A 17199-nucleotide genomic window follows, 5' to 3' on the forward strand; every position below is an offset into this window, starting at 1 on the left:
CAAAAAAAAAATAGCGGTGGGGAGAAACCAACAGAGCCCAGAAGGTCCTCCAAAAGTTTTGTTCTTTAGGGCAAGGACCATCTCTAGTTTCGTATGTGTAGCTTCTAGCAGTGGCCTGGCCTGAATAGGAGCCCAAAGTGCTGCCATCCTAAGACATAGGAGGGGACTGGTTTGGATAATGCAGAAGCCCTCTTCCATCCTGACGTTCCTGGAAATCCCTCACTCTTTCCAAAGCACTTTGCAGCACCAGGTCTCAAATCACTGTACAGAGGAAGCATCGCGCTCTCCTTTTTCACAGATGGACAAAGCGAGGCTTGGGGAGGTGAAGCGATTTGCCGGATGTCTTCCAGGGGCCTTCAGGAATCGAACCCAAGTCTCCGGTGCTGCTTTGCCAGGCTGCGCTCTCTCCCTGGCACGGTTGCACCTGTCGTCTTCACCTGCAAACTCCCGGCTCGGTTTCGGGTGGGTAGAGAGGATGGCTGTCCTTGCCTTAAAAGCAGGGTTAGCATGAAAACACGGACAAGCCCTTGACGATAGCAGTTGCCAGCGCGCTCCGCTGTGCCCGTGTAGATGCCCAGCGAATGCAGAGGCACTTGCCTTGCAAAGCATAAGGTTGCACTTTGATGCAAGCCTGTTCTTGCTACAGACCAGACCATGCACCTCTTGCTTTCTGATGCCTGGAGGGGACGCACGTCCACCCTGCTGCGGACATGGGCTGGGGGAGAGGGTCTCCGCTTTCCTGCCGGCTTGCCACGGAGCATTATAGCTCGCAAGACAACCTACAGGCACCTGCTGCTCTGCCACAGCTTGCCTTTGCAAGCCATCTGTCTTCTCCCTTGCTTTGTGTTTCCCAGAGAGAGAAAGACGCTCACTGGTGTCGGGAGATGAAGTGGCAAGTGCCTTTAAAACAAGGATTTTGCTAGGCATTTCACTGTCTGCACGGGGCTGTCTTCTTCCTAGCCAGCCGTCTTGCTGTTGCCTCTACAAGGCTGTGACTCATTTAAGTAAGCATCCAAAAAGACAGAGAAGTGGGTTGGGTTTTTTTTGTTTGGTGTGTGCGTGTGCCTGTACAGACAAACTGCTGGGGGAGAATAAAAAAAAATACCCATAGCATTTTTGCCCGTAGGGGATGCTGCTTTTAACTCCGGGGGTCTGTTTTGCAGCGAGACTCTGTTCTCCGTGTCATTTATTTAGTTATTCTCAGAAATTGCATGCCTTCCCGTGCTCCGGGAGGCAGAGGAAGCCAAAGAGGGAAAGAACATGCGTTTCGCCTCCCTCTAGCGCTAGATGTTGTTAATGGCCAGGCTGGGGGATGGCGTGGGCTCAGGTGTGGGATTAACAAGGAAAAGCTCAAACAACCCAGGGCCGTCGCGAAGGGCTGGGAAGGAGCGGCAGCTCCCTGCGATCCTCGGGCGAAGCGTCAGTCTCCTTGGGCCGGCGCAGAAACCGGGCGTCTGATTCCTGGTGTGGAAATAGAGACCGGCCTCTATGAGTTTCCGTGATAAGAAAGTCCCTTTTATTGCTCTTCTCCGATAGGGGAACGTGGCCATCAGCCGGAGGGAACAGAGAAAGAAGGCGTGGGAAAGCACAAGTAGGCAGAGGGAAGATATGGAAAGGAAGGGGGAAAATGAGCACCTCGACTGTCTCTTTTAGGATCTGGAGGGGCGACGCGGTGGCTGTAATGTCATCGAGCGTTACTCTTTTATTATCCGTAACGAGGAATCAGAAAGTTAACTTTTACAGTCTTCTTCTCCGATGCCTGATAAAGGGCGTTGGTGCCCGAAAGCTTGCAATTCAAGACCTTTTTTTGCAAAACATCTTGCGGGTCTAATAAAAGAGATCGCCTCTACTGACGAGTCCCGATGCAGAAATACGACACGGTTACAGAATAGCAAGCGGTCCCCAAAAGTTTGAGGACCACTGCTCTAAATCGCAGCCAAGTCTCCCCGCATAAATAAATCGCCCACGCACTGAAGGCTGTTGCCCCGAACCTAAGTTTGGATGCCCCTAAAATATCTGAGAAGTGGCATGCTGCTGTGTTTCTGGTTGAAAAGGAACAAAAAGCATGCGCAGCATCGGCGTGCATGGAGATAAGTGTGGGGAGGTACGTGGCTGAGACTGAGACGCGACCGAAATACGAGCCTGTGCACTTTAAAAAGCCAAACCACGTCTATTTTGAATCGTTCATAAACCTCTACTCCTGTTTATGTAAGTCCCCAGCTCCTGCGCTCTTCAGAACAGACATCCATGCTAATTATAAACCTCAAATTTTACTGAAAGGATAAAACCGGAAAAAAATTTTAATTGTATGACATAAGTCTTGCGTTAATCTCTCTGCTTGGCTATTAATATCTTGCTGTAATGTGTGTCTTCCGAGCCCTTAGTATCAAAGCCCTGGGCAGGTATGACAAAGGAGACCAGGATAGCAGCAGCAAACTAGTTTTCCACGTTACGTTGCAGCGAGGCCCAAAACCTGGTAGGTGCTGCGAGCTCCTTGCCTTCCCCCCTGTGCTGGACAAGGCAGGGTGCCCTGAGAGCAGAAGTGGATGACAGATAATAAGTCGTGGAAAGCCACACTGCAAGCTGACAAGTTTTAGCCCCTGGTGTCGTCTCAAATGCTAGCCTGGGGGCGTACAGGAGGGCAGGGAAGCCACATCCAGCGCCCTGGGCTAAATAGCCGGTGGTGCAGCACGGAGCGCCGTCGAAGCGTCCGTCCGTCATAGTACATCACTGCGGGCGACGGGTGAAAAGGCAGCTGAAGCACACGGCAGAGCCCTGCCGCACTGCTAAGTCGGCTCCATCGCAGGCCAGAAGACGAGGTTTAATGGGAGGCGACCTTTCGGGAAAGCCAGGGGAGGTGGAGCGTTGCAGAGATCAGGGGCACCGGGCCGGCGTCGGGTGCTTTAAACCCCTTTGTGTTCGGTGGCAATGAATGAAGTGCCGGTCGAAGAAGATGAAAGGAAACGCAGAGGCATTGATTTTGTAGTCTAGACCGGCTGAGTTCAGCGTTCCCACAACTAGGGCAGTGCAAAGTCGCGTACAGTAATCCTTTTTGTGCACCGATTTCCACCGGTCCGACGGGGTTTCTTTTTCCTCCCTGGCTCTTATTTGTGACCACGGTGCTGGCACAGAAAATCCTCCGCTCCATCAAAGCTCCTAGGGTCAAAGCAGCCCAAACGCACACGTTTCCCTCTGCATTATTCTAATTTCATCAGTGGGACAAAAAAACCCCCCATCCCAGCTCCAGGCCCTGCTCTCCACGAGGGGGGAGTTTTGTGGTCAGAAAATGTCTCTGCAAAGAGCACATCGCACGATGACTGAGAGGTCGTGAATGACGGTAAAACGACCCGTGAGAAAATTAGCCTGGGATTTGCAGGACAGAGGGACATGCATTATTGTGTAGGCTTCCTGCTGTTCCCTGCCAGATTGGGAGAGATGTTGCTCATAGTAGCAGGGGTTTTATTTTGGGGGGGAGGAGGCTTTGTTTTGCTGATAAAAATGTAGTGTGTGGATCTTTAATGCCCGGGGGAATGGATAGGGGTGCGGGTGTCTGAGAAAAGGGTTTTATTTTTTTAAATATGCCAAGGCTAAAGCAAAGGGGGTCCCTTAGAGACCCAGCAGCACTCGGGAAAGCGAGGGGTGCTGCATTAGGCCTGTTCTGTATTCACTTCCCTTGTGCCTTTATGCCAGGGCTCCTCAGTTGTGCCCTTCACCTCCCTGCCCACTACCACAGGCCTGAAATCCTGCCCCACGGCTCGGCCTGTGACCCCTCAGGTGTGTCTGTGCCATCCCTGGAGCATGGTACGGCTGCTCCCTGAGCAGCGAGCCTGGGAGTGGGGGTAGCATAGTCCCATGAAGGGTCATTGGGTATGTCCCGCTTGCCAATACATCCCTCCAAGAGGTAGCAGAGGAACTAAAATGTCACATTTTCTTCAAAAGCAGTGTTTTTTCCTGGAAAAGATGCCTGTCTAGAGCCAGCCTGGCTTCTTAGTGAGCTTCCTGGGACCCCCAGATGGTGGCATATAATAAATAGTTCACCTGTGCTGACGGGACGTGCAGCAGGTGTAGTAGATACTGTGAAACCTGCTCTGTAGCCGGGTGGGAAGCGGGCTCTTCACACAGGAATGCCAACCTTTTAGCTACCGGAGAGGAGCTGGCTCTGTCTGTGAGTGCCAGTACTGAGCCTGTGACTCAGTTTACCAGGTCAGATCCAAGCAGGCCTCCCCTCTCCGATTTGAGAGAGCCAACATTTATTTTCCAAGCGTACTTCTCTGTACGTTCAAAGAGCAGTCAGAACAAAACTGACCTCAGCCGTTGCCTTTCACGTGGTTTAGACTTAGGTTTGCGTGAACCTGGATTGCAGTTTGCCAAATCCCCTAGGACGCACTCGGATCCTTGCAGGCGCCTGGCGGATAAAGCCGTGGGGAACCACGACGGGTTCGCACTCATCCGTGCGTGGGGCATGCTGCAGTTGAGCACCACGTGCGTCACATCAGCACAGAGCCGGATGGTTTCCGGGGAGGTGGTTTCAAGCTCAAATAAAAGTGATAAAGCCACAGGGCTGGGATTTTTTATTTTATTTTCTTTTTTTATGAAAAGAGTGTTAAAGTTGTAATGATCTACAAGTGATGTCTTGAATTATAATACTTCACTCCACTTGGGCAGTGAATCTGTACTGATCTTTTGCTTCTTTTTTTCCCTTGTGATTTCCAGTCTGGTTTCCATGACCCTCAAAGAGGGACACGTGCATGCATTCGAGAGCACTTATGCACACAAGAGGCAGAAGGATGGAAGTACGACTAACATTAAGCACGGGTTTATGTGTTTCCATAAACAGCATGCCTAAACAGCCAGGCTGTGTTGCATTTAGTTGACTCGCACATTCGGCTTCAAATGAGAGGTTTCTAAACGCGAAGCAAGTCTGCATAGAAATACAGGCCGGTTAGTTTGGAGGGGAAAGAGGCAGATCTCAGAGCCGCTGCTTCGGTTCAACTAGGTCATGAGCACGTGCCGAAGTGTCAGTGAGATGGGACCTGACTGGAGTTAAATACGCGGTTACCTCCTCTGAATTGGCCTGAACTGTCTGTGAAAGGTAACTCTCATGCTTTTTAGTCTCGTACTTGGTTTGCAGGTATGGTGGTACCCGTTGATCTATTAATTAGAGTTGTTATATTCTTTTATGGCAGGGGCAGATGACAGGACAAGGAGCAATGGACTTAAGTTGCAGCAAGGGAGGTTTAAGTTGGATATTAGGAAAAACTTTCTCACCAGGAGGGTGGTGAAGCACTGAAACAGGATACCCAGAGAGGTGGTGGCATCTCCATTGTTGCAGGTTTTGGAGACCTGGGTAGACAAAGCCTTGGCTGGGATGATGTAGTTGGGGCTGGTCCTGCTTGGAGCAGGGGTTGGACTAGACGTGACCTCCTGAGCTCCCTTCAACCCTCATTGTCTCTGATTTTGTGATACTATTGATCGGCCCTTCACGTGTGAATTCAGCTACCTCCAAACAGAGCTGTTTATATAGCTGTGCTTTATGCATCTACATTCTGTTTTACACTACAGTAGTTTGGGTGCTACAGCATCTACACATAGACTAGTCTGTAGGAGTTATGGTGCCACATCTTCCATCTACACTATCTATAAATCTATAAATCTACTACTAATCCATCTATCTATAAATCTATAAATCTACACCTTCCTGAGAGGTGAAGGCTGGACAAGACGACTGGACGCCCACCTTGCCGGGGTCATCTGGCCCCAGGTGACTTCCCTGCCTAGAGCAGGGGGGCTGGACCTGATGATCTCTTGAGGTCTCTTCGGGCCCCTGACTTATATGAATCTATAAGATCACCGGTGTGACCACCTGTCTATCACGGGCCATTTGATTCCACCCGGTGATCCCTTCACTTAGCTGCTTAACTTGTGTTTGATTGAGCTATATCTTCCAGAAAGGCAGCTAGCCTTGATGTGATGATGTCAAGAAATGAGGACTGCTCCCCCTCTCTTAGACGAGGTAGCTGGGGGCCACACGTCCCATGGGCCATAGTCCCAGGAGCAACTCGCCGTGTGAGCAGTGCGCCTCCCCCCACCTCCCGACCCTTTGCCAGTTAGACAGCCTTGCCCTGTAGTTTGGAGAGACGTTTAATACCCAATGCTTTCTCCCCTCGGAGGTATTTCTGCACTGCACTTCTCTTTTGGTGAGCCAGACGCATGGAGCTCTTCAGGCCTCTCCCTGTGGGATGTTTTGTGCAGCCCTTGAATTGTCCTCCTGGCTCTGGGGGCCTATCTGATGTTTCAACACTCTTCTAAAATGGGGATATGGTGTCCTGGGATGAGTCTCACTGCCACCTGCCTCCTCCTCCCATCCGCTCCTCTTTAGACATCCAAGGATGGTGTTAGCTCCCTTTGTGCTGGAAGCTCACGTTGAGTTGCTTCTCTGCTCTAACCCCCATGTCCTTTTTCAGTCTCCGGTGGTCTGTGCCTATGTGTCTTCTCCATCCCTATCTATCCAACTTCAGGGCCTGCGGCTATAAACATTGAGACAAGTCAGATGCACCGTCTCTTCTGACATCGCTTTGCAGACTTCTTGCTCCGTTGCATTTACAGCCCGTCGCGGTTTGACAGCACAATTCGCTTCCGAGTTTTGAACAGGAGTTTTGAAACCCATTCCCCGCGATGTGAATGAGGAACCAGGCTCCTTAAAGAGGACTGCCAAATGTCTGCATGACCTTTGCAACCCACTTGTTCTGGTTGTTCCCCAGACACCCTGCAAGCCCGACTGCAATCGCGTCCCCCCCGTGCCGTGCAGCTGTCTCGGGTGGAAGGGGACAACTCTTGGGTAGCAAACGCTTCCCTTCCATTTGGGACTGGAGAAAATTGCCCTATTCAATTAAAATTGTAGAGCTTGCTCCCTGGGGTGCAATGCCCCTCGAAAGGTGGCTGCATTGCTGGTAGCTTGAGAAAGCACACGTGAACCAGAGCGGCACGTCCCTGCCTGGCGTGGGACTGAAGTGTGCAGGGGGTTTACCTCCCATGCAATATGAGCAGACACAAAAATCTTGCTGAGCTATTGAGCACCATCCATGACTTCTATTTTGGTTTTATTTTATGGCTGTATTGGGTATTTGGGTACTCCTTGGGTATTGCAGGTGGGGGGATAAGATCTCCCGGATCTTGGTTTAGTTGCCAGGTTTTTCTCTATAGGGAACATCAACTTGTCTTTATGGCTAATCACACTGTCACAAGTGAATGTTTCAAGTTGGGGGGAACCCCCCCAAAAAAATGAACAGTGGCCATAATTATCAATAATGGGCCCTAATGTGGTTTTACTAATGATAAGAGACAGGATCTCTTCGCTGCTCCCAGGAAGCTGGTTTCAGTCCATCAAAGTCTTTCGGGTTCGGCTCGGCTTCATCTTGCCCCGCGAATAGCGCGGCGGTGTCCTGCAAGAGATGTAAAGACAAAGTGACACATCCCATTTCCCATTGTATGTTCTGCTGATGAACAAAAACGCTCCGCTAATTCAATTTAATTCCCAAGGATGAGCGATTTGCGTTTCTACCCCGAGAATATTAAATTGCCTTAATGGAAAAATAAACCAGTTTTATTCCCCCGCCTCCCTCCCCCAACCCACCCACCCACTACTCAGCTTTCAGATACCTTTACGCACCTCCTTTGTTGATGAATACGCCTCCCAGCTCGCTGCCAAGCTTGCATCCAGGGGCTCTTACCAAACCAAGGAGGTTTTGATCTGACTTGCTAAGTACGCAGGACGTGACCCCCTGAGCTCCCTTCCATTCCTTATTATCTGTGATTTTATGGTGCCATTACCTGCTAGGGTTTTAGGGGTATGAACATCAGGGCCAGATGTGAAGGTGATTTGGGGGGCAGGCTAATGAGCAACCAGCGGCAGAAAGGGAGACTGGAAAATTGGACGCTGAGCTCGGGGCAGTCTGTAAGCCCCCTGCCCCATCCCCAACCAAATGGCTGCACGCTCAGGCGTCTCCCTGGGGCCCCCACACATCCCAGGCTGCTCTCTTATCCTTCGGGTGTTTGATCAGTGTGGTGTAGGGCCGTGCTTCTCAACCTTTTTAGACTTGAGTAGAGTTGAGGTACCTCTCCCTCGGGAAAATGCCAGCTTTTCATTTTTACTCTTTTTGACTCCAGAAAAATCATAGCATCCTAGAAAACGAGGGTTGAAGGGAGCTCAAGGGGTCACATCTAGTCCACCCCTGCTCCAAGCAGGACCAGCCCCAACTAGACCATCAATAGATAGTCGAGCCGGGTCTTCAAAACCTCCAAGGATGGAGACTCCACCACCTCTCTGGATAACCCAGTGCTTTGCCACCCTCCTAGGGAGAGAGTTTTTCCTAGTATCCAAACTCGACTTCCCTTGCTGCAACTTGAGACCATTGCTCCTAGATACTAGAGCAATTTTTCTTTTGCACTCAGGAAGGCCATGGCAGATCTGGATGTGGATGCCTATGTGAAATCTCTGGGTTGAGACTGGAGGAGCTGCAATGCTGGGGGTGACCCTCTGGATCTAGACCTGTTCCCGAAACTCTGAGCTGGCGAAAGCTGGGTGGCCCCGAACCTTAAGTCTGGTTCTGCCTGAACATCTGGGCCCTCCTTTGACTCTCTAATTGCCCCCGCTGCCTTTTAGTGTTTGCCTCCGAGTACAGCCTCCTTGTCTAGCCCTTTCCCTCTGCTGCGCTGGCGGCGACTGCCCTTCTACCCAGGCTAGCCCTTAATCAGGAGGCCCAGAAGAGCTCTTTTGACTCACGTGCTCCAGTTGGATGCATTTTTCAGGTGAGATCTGCCTTTCTGTCTCCACGCCAGCTCGATACACAGCCCTGCGTCTCAAAAGCAGGAGCAAAGCGAACTGTTGTTTGTAGCACAGGGATCCCTTCTTGCACTGTGGGCACGGATGCTCTTTGGAGAGCGATGCAGTCCTGGGCTCTGCGGGAGGTGGCTCTTGTCGTTACCCGTCTGCTGGGGAGGCACAAAGCCCTTCCCCAAGAGGGTCTGTGCCAGCTTCAAGGTCTGCGTGCCCTTCCACGGCTGCAGATTGAACAGCATCTCAGCAAGTGCCTGTGCCCACACCCCTTTCCCCATCGTGGTAAGTGATCCCACATCGGGGCCACCAGCGTGACCCCATGCTGTTGGCAGTGAATCATGTCTGATGATTCACTGGAGTGTGGGTGTCCTTGATATTTGCACCAGGATCAGCGTCATGAAGGTGCAGCCCTGGCTGATGGGGGACACGGTGCTGGCCTCGGAGACGGGGCACGTTGGCCACGCTCTGTGCTCCTTTTCCACTCTTTGGATCTTGTTTTCTGCCTCAGACCCTGAGCTGTTCAGAGCAGGGGCTGCGTCTCCCTGTGCATCTCCCTGTACATTAACGCTTTACATCGAGGCATTTTTGTCATAAAGACAAGAACAGCAGCAGAGCCCTCAAAGCCTCTATTCTCGGCCCCGAGTGCAGGGCATCTCCATTGCCTACAGCCCCATTTGGCCACGAGACGGCTGTGAATGCATGCATTGTGGGTCGGGGAGGTCACCCCTGAAGGCAGACCGCTGGGTTTGAACTCCAGCATGCCTGTTCCTTGAATCGACCGATAAATAGTCTCTGCTGCTCCGGTGCCTGGGGATCCATGGGAGGCTTCCCAGCAAAAGAAGTTTCTCCAAGGATGAAGGATGTACTCATTGCAGCCTCTGCTCCACAAAGCTAGCTGCTTGGCTGGGTTTTACGGACGCTCATCAGCCTACAAGGAAGGAGGGTGATTGCCAGGCTGTATCCCACTCCCCAGTCCTCGTTAAATCGATTGGCGTTGTGAGCTCTCCAAATGCACGTTTGCACCACGGATGTCAAACTCAGCCCTTGGTAGGAGATCGCTCCTATGAAAGGCATGGCTCCATGCCTCCCACAGCGACGGCAAGGCTGGAGGCTAGCTATGAAGCCACAGCTAAGGCTGTACTGAGTACAGCATACCCTCCCCATCTACCCTGGTGCCCGTCCGTCATTTTGCGTAGCGCCTGGGCCACCACGTGCACCGTGGAGATGTTCATCGGCTCATCCTTGCAATGCGGCACGAAGTGCCCGCTGTTATTCTGCTGCATTTAGAGGGGAGACTGAGCTGCAGCAACGGTCCCCAACTGCACCAGACTCATCGCACCGGTCTAGCTCCAGATCTAGTTTCCCCTGCATCCTGAGTGCGTGCATGCGTGCATATAGCGTGGTGACCAGCGGAGCACAGATGCTGACATGACCCCTGCCAAGAGCGGCATCTGGCCTGGGCACACGGGTGGTACTGCTGTTACTTACTGGAGGTTTACGGGCTCAACAATAAAGCTCACCCCCCATCCAGGCATCCTGGCTCCAGGCAACGTCCGAGTCGTCGCTCACTTGGAGGCGACTTCATCCAGACGAATCCTTGGGAAGAGCCTCAGAAAGTGCCTGCCATTGGCATAGCTCTGCTTCCAAAATGCCAACGCACATTTTACCATCAGCTTCAACGAGAGCAAAATTAATTAGGCCAGCGTCAAATGCTTTTGAACGCCCTGCTCAGATCTGTTAAGTGGTTTCTTTGTAGTCCGAGCAGGGTCTGGCAAAATAAAACCAGCCACATTATTTCCCTTCTGCAAAAGGGAGAGAGAGAGAGAGAAATAAATTGGAGCTGAGGTTCCTTTCTGCTTTTATCCTGGATGCCATCAAAAGGCTAAAAAAAGGATATTTCAGGCCTGGCTCCAGCCTGATGGAGCGGCAGGGAAGTTCTGTCCTATTAGATCCCCGATACCATCACGTCCGCTGAAATCACTGCGGTCACATCTGCCACAGTCTCCCATCATTTCAGATCTCTTTCAAAAGGCTCAATCTCTCTGCTTTCAAAGGGCGCCGCTGGCGTTCCCGGCCCCTCCCCGCTGCCTGGAACAGCAATTTCACATCAAATCAAGCGTTTTGGACCCCCACCGAAGTCCAGAGTCCTCGGCGGTCTCCGTGCGTGTTGGGCGGGAGGGGGGGCGGTCTCCTCTGCACTACATTAATGTCTGCTTGGGGATTTGAAGCAAAAGTTTTGCTCTTTTCACCGGGTTCAGGGGAGAATAAACTCGGCAGCGTACGCGCCGGGCGCTTTGTTCTCTCCGTGCTCAGCCTGGAGGACGCATCTTTCTGCCGGTCCCCTGCCGCCCCGGCAGCGCCTCTTTGAACTTCAGATAGCTTTTGACCGTGGAGACGAGGGAGGAAGAAGTTTGCGGGTGGTGAGATGGGTAGCAAGGAGCGGGTGGAAAAGCTCCTTCCTCTAGTGGCAGTGCCACTGGGGGAGATGCAAGGGAAAGCAAGGATTAAATACAGATGCCGGCTTGAATTGCTTTCCTATTTCTGTATTTTTTTGTTGTTCAGCCTTTTTTCATGCTTTTCTCTGTCCAGCAGATGCCATTAAAATCCAGCATTTCCCCTGGACTCGGAGCAAATTACCTTGGTGCGGTAATGGTGGCTGCTGTGCCCTGGGTGTGATGCTCTGGATGTATCTACACCCGGGTGGCTGGCAGTACAGGGGCTCGGTGCAACTGTTCACACCCGTTCTTGATTGACGTTCCTTCCCAAAGCCCTCTATTTTGGAGGGGAAAAGGGGGGCACGGTTTTGAACACCAGCTCCCCTGTCATCAGGCAGTTGAAAGTACTTGCATCTCAGACTGCTGGGGCCAGTGGCTCGTGCCCCCGCGGTATGCGTAAACACAGCCTGGCAGCCAGCAGGGAAACGAAGGGGGGCAAGGGATGCAGAACAGAGGAGGAGAAAAAGATGGGGTGCAGAAAAAGGGCAAGTGAGAAGGAGAGTGGGGCTGCCCCTATGTAGGATGCAGGACTATGGGGCAGGGGTGAGGGGGTTTGCAAGGAAGGCTGGGACCCCCCCCCCTGCGCTGTTTGAACCCACAGCCAGGTGTCCTGTTGGAAGAGAGAGAGACTGAGTTTGGTCCCCTGCCCCCATGAGGGATGCATTGCGCTGGCTTCTCGCCCGTAGCCTACCGTGCCGGCCCCGGATGGAGCGGCAGGGCGGCCGGCCCAGGGAGTCGGTGCTGTTTTCATGTCTCGTGGCCCATTGAGCTGATATTCCCTCGAACCTCCTCCACGGGGAAAGTTTTGTTCTCCCGGCGGATGCATCTCCGGCGCGAGCTGGGATTAGCGGGGTGCATCGGAGCGGTGTGGGACGGCCAGGCTCGGGCTGGATTTCCGTCGCAGCTGCTGCAAGCTGCACGCCGGGGATTTGGGGGGCCGGCGAGCGTGCCAAGCCTCACGGCCACCTTCTCCCCCGGGGTGAGAGCGACGGCTGAGCCGGCGGGGGCGTGGGCTCTGCGGAGGGTCAGTAATGAGTCGATTGTGCCAGGCAGGCCTGTGTTTTGCATTAGCTTCGCTCGCCGCGGGGAGATCAGAGGCCACGTCTGCTTTCCCAGCAGCTTGGGGATTTAGTTTTTCTTTACCTCACTTTCAGCTGGGCTGTCTAAGGTTGAAGGGAGCTCAAGGGCTGGGCCCAGGGTCATGCCGCAAGCCGGAAATGCAGCACGCGGCCCTCCTGGCTCCGGCTCCTAATGAAGATGGTTCCTAAGTACCTTGGCTGGTCTGCCTGGGGACGTTGAGCCCAGCCTCTGTGCCTCGGGAGCCTCCGGGAGCATCAAGCAAAGCCATGACATAGGGACAGTCCTGGGCTGGTGGATGGCAGCCGATCTCGCTCCAAAGCTGCCTGGTTTCCGGGCACGGGGGAAGCAATGTTTGCAGCTGGTCTTCTGGACATGCCTGTGCTCTGTGTCGCAGCGTTGTTGCACCTCCTAAACTGGGTAATAGTGATGAGTGTCATCTCCAGGGGTGGGTAAAGCAGCAGGAGGAACTACCCGCTGTTGTATGGCTTTTGTGTGGACCTCATCCCATCGTGTAGGGCTCGAGCCATGACACCTGCACGAGCAGCCGTGTGGGAATGCGCATGTGTCGTTGCTAAGAGGTTGCACACTGGGTGTGTATGGGATAGTCTGGATGGGATTGATCCTGCCTCAGGCAGGGAGGTGGACTAGACGAGCATTGGAGATCCCGTCCTGCCCCGCTTCTCTCATTCTGTGAGCATTTGCAGGGTCGTGCTCTTAATTTACTACAAAGGAGTAGAGATGGTGGGGGGTGAAGACAGGTTGAATTTAGCCTTGCATTTAATTATGTCTTTTTATTTTAAATAAATGCAGCGTTCTTTAATAAGCTTTGAGGCAGTCGAGAGAGTCCTGCAGGTATTTCCCCCCTTGCTGCCCACCCCAGACTTTCATGGAGGTCCTTTTATCCCTGCGGTGCCGCAATAAAAGGACTATTACAGTGTCCTGCCAGCCCAGCTGTATCACAGAGGAGCCATGAAACACTCGGACCCTGTGGTGAGGGGTGGCCACCCTGCCACCGGCCTCTGTGTGTGGCATGCAGTAGGATCGTAGGAAAAAAGGGCTGGCAGGGACCTCAGGAGGTCACATCTAGTCCAACCCCTGCTCCAAGCAGGACCAGCCCCAACTACATCATCCCAGCCAAGGGATATCAAGCTGGGCCTTAAAAACGAACAAGAATAGCGGTTCCACCACCTCTCCAGATCATCTTTCCAGTGCTTCACCACCCTCCTAGTGAGAGAGTTTTTCCTAATATCCAACCACAACGTCCCTTGCTGCAGCTTGAGCCCATTGCTCCTTCTGTCATCTGCCCCCACTGAGGCCAGCCCAGCTCCATCCTCTTTGCAGCCCCCCTGCAGGGAGGTGAAGGCTGCTATTCAATCCCCCTCTGTCTTCCCTTCTGTAGACTAAATCAGCCCATTTCCCTCATCCTCTCCTCACCAGTCCTGTCCCCCAGCCCCACAACCATTTTCGTTGCCCTTCGCTGGACTCTCTCCAACGTGCCCACATCCTTTCTGTAGTGGGCGGCCCACAGCTGGACACAGGACTCCGGATACTAGACACAAGAGATGGGGGAGGGAAAGGAAAGCAGAATAGTAGATCAGGAGAGAACAGAAAGAGAAGAGGAGCAGGTTGGGCCAGGAGCACAGGCAAGGGAGCAGAAAGCAGAGCAGCAGAGCAGGCAGGGGAAATGCATCAAGATGGCCCTCAAGGAGGACATAGGGTTTAGCTTGTGGGATGCCTGCCAAAAAGCTTCCCCCCCCCCCACTGCCATAGGCGATGGGGCTCTGCCAGCAAAGTACTCGTGTTGATGCAGGTTTGGTGGCTTCTGCTGGCGAAGGTGCCCGTGTCTGGGGGAGTCCTGGTGACAGGTAAACCCCTTCCTCCTTGCAGGGCTGCATTCGCACCACTCCAGCCTCGCTGCTCTACTTAATCAGGAGTATCTCCTATAGTGTGGACATAACCTTAGATGTTTTACCACCGGAGGGTGAGAGCTTGGCAAGGAAACCGTCTAGCAACTACCTAGCAAGCCAAACTGCCCTAGAGGCAACGTGGCCTGGTGGTGAGGACACCGGACTCGGCCTCAGGACACCTGGGTTATATTCATGCCCTTGCCGCTAACCAGCTGGGTGGTTCTTCTTGTGCCCTTGCCATCAATTAGGTGCTTTTTCACCGTCTGCTATTGTAATGATGGGGTATTTAGGAGATTTGTTGGAATCTGACGGGCCACCGCTATGGCCAGTATGGCAGTGGGAAGCCACTGGGTGATACTGGGTGATATCTTGGGATCCTTGTCTCCTCATACCCATTGCCTGCCTTCTCTGTCCCGGCTCCAAACTGGTCCGGGTAAGGTGGTCTCCTCTCGGATGCCCGCGCAACACTTAGCGGACGGGCTGCAGCCAGCGGGCTGCGTGTATTAACCATCATTCGAGCAGTGAAATGATGAGAGGGAGGAAAAGAAACGTAAGACACCACTGTGCAAATGAAATGGGAATTTTAGCAGCGTTTCGGGTTTCCAAATCTCATCCTAGCCAGGAAAAAACGGATCTCGGCGAGTCCTGTGAGAAAGCGGTTCAGAGCATTCGTTTAGGTGGACACTTTTAAAAATGAGCTTTTGTAATAATAATAATAAAAAAAAAAAGATTCCTTCTGAATAGTTTCTGACCCGAGGCTGCACCTTTTCAATGACATGCTCGTGCATATAAAGCCTATCGGAAAGTCCATTTCCTTGTTAGGCTGCTCAAATTCATCATTATGCAATAAGGTTTAATAATCGTTAAGAGCTAATGAATGCCTTGGCATGGATGAGCTTGGCTGACCAGAGCCTGACTGCTTTGCACGGTCTCTGCGTTTGGCCAAGTTGCCTTTTCTGCTGAGGACGGATGATGGAGGAGTGCTGTAAACCACGCAGCCATCCCTTTGCTCCTCAAATGATGCTCTGAAATACCATCTACCTGGAAGAGACGCGGAGCCAAAGGGAGAGGATGGATTTGGCTCGGGGAGCGGCTGTGGGTGAAGAGAAGGTGGTCGGAGCAGAACGGGGTGAGCCGAGTTCATGGAGACCTCACCGCTGCAATCAGGGGACCGCTCTGCTGCTGTTAGCTTGCATGATGGGATCCACCTGGCTAAGGGCCCCATTTTGCTGAGCTCTGTCCATGCCTGTAAGGAGTGAGAGTCTCCTCCTAGGAGCTACAGCCAAGTATTCAAGGCAGATTGCTATTGTAGGGCTTGGGGCTTTCCACCCGGGGATGGGGGCGATGCTCTGGAACGAAAATCCAAACCCAGCTGCTGGACCGAGTCGTTTACATGGCTTGAAATGTTGCTCCTTCCTTTCCTAGGCGAATCCTGGCGGCAAGACCCTGGAGGAAAGGCGATCCAGCTTAGATGCGGAGATCGACTCTCTGACCAGCATCCTGGCGGACTTGGAGAGCAGCTCCCCGTACAAGCCTCGGGTTCAACAGGTTCGTGCCGAGCCCTGTGCTTGCATGGTGTGTTTTGTACGCAGCGAGTAGAAATTTGGCTAGAGGCGATTCCTGGAGCCATCTGCAAATGGGTTTGTGCTTGCTGGAAGGAGCCTGCCCGTTTGCATCTCGGGATCATCCCGGCATGCACGCCAGAGGGAAGGCAGCACTCTGGAAGGGGACCTGCTCCAGGGTGCTTTGGAGCAGACGTTTTTCGGCGTGTGTTTGAGGTGATAGAAATGTGACTGTAAAAATAGCATCTCGTCCTCCAGGCTTTTCCTTCCGTGATAGCTGCTGGATGAACAGCGTGCTCCCTTTACAAGTGCCGTTACGCTGTTATCTGTCGCCATTGCAGCCTGATCCAGATATCTGAATACCAAGCTGTGCTCGTTCTGCTTTCATGGCCTAATCGCTACCAGTGAAGATGCATGGATCATAGCTCAGCTGTCACTGTGGTTGATAAGGCAACAAGGCAGGATGGGATCCCGCTTGCTCTTCCATGCCTAGATCTGGGCTGCAGGGCTGACGGGAGTCGGGTAGATTTTTATCACTCAAATGCAGAGAGCACCTAGGAAGCAGATGTGTGAATGTTATGTGCTGTGATTTTCTTTTAGCCCGTGGAAAAGAGACTGTCTAATGGCATTTTGGTAGGGTGTCCAAAACCAGCTGAAGTAATTACGCATATTTTTTCTTCCCTTCTCAGAATAATGCTATCTTCTGTGTGTGTAAAACAAAAAACTGGGTGTATGTGTGTGCATGCCCCTCTCCCTCTCTACACATGCAGGTTGCCGTGTCTTTACAGTGTGCATGTTCAAATGATGTTGGGATTGGATTAAAATTCCCAAGTCAATCAACGATAAAGGTGAAGCAGCCTGTGGGCCCTGTGCGTGGGGTTTATCTGTATTTAATTATGATCTCCTTAGGCCCAAAAGTTTAAAGTGAGCTTCAGCTCACAAACATGCACACACACACATGTGTTTATGTATGTACGGGTATGTGCATGTGTGTATGCACACATATATACGCATGCATTATGGATGTGTGCATACACGTGTGCATACACACTTGCACATGCCCATGTGCATGCATATATGTGTGTGCATACACACTTGCACATGCCCATGCGCATGCATATAGATGTGTGCATACACACTTGCCCATGCCCGTACATACATACTTTGGTTAATCTGTAAAGTGCTAATCTACCCTGTCTTCTGGTTTACCTTTTTAGCCATTATCTAGAATGCTTCACATGCCTGCAGTGATGGCAAAAGTGTACAGTGTGGATGAAATTTGTAAAAGTACCCAGTGTTGCCTTAATTTGCTTCTACCA

General features: G+C 52.3%; 1 protein-coding gene across 4 annotated transcripts in view; it reads left to right on the forward strand.

The window, feature by feature from the left end:
* LPP (LIM domain containing preferred translocation partner in lipoma) overlaps positions 1-17199 on the forward strand; it is a 425329-nt gene that overhangs the window by 206456 nt on the left and 201674 nt on the right. For all 4 annotated transcript variants that reach the window (XM_014607111.3, XM_059731261.1, XM_019499042.2 and 1 more), the window contains one exon: positions 15744-15866. In XM_014607111.3, coding sequence (XP_014462597.1) covers positions 15744-15866 — 123 coding nt within the window. The remainder of the gene's footprint in view (positions 1-15743; positions 15867-17199) is intronic.

This window comes from Alligator mississippiensis, chromosome 7, assembly GCF_030867095.1.
Source record: "Alligator mississippiensis isolate rAllMis1 chromosome 7, rAllMis1, whole genome shotgun sequence".
Lineage (NCBI taxonomy): Eukaryota > Metazoa > Chordata > Crocodylia > Alligatoridae > Alligator > Alligator mississippiensis.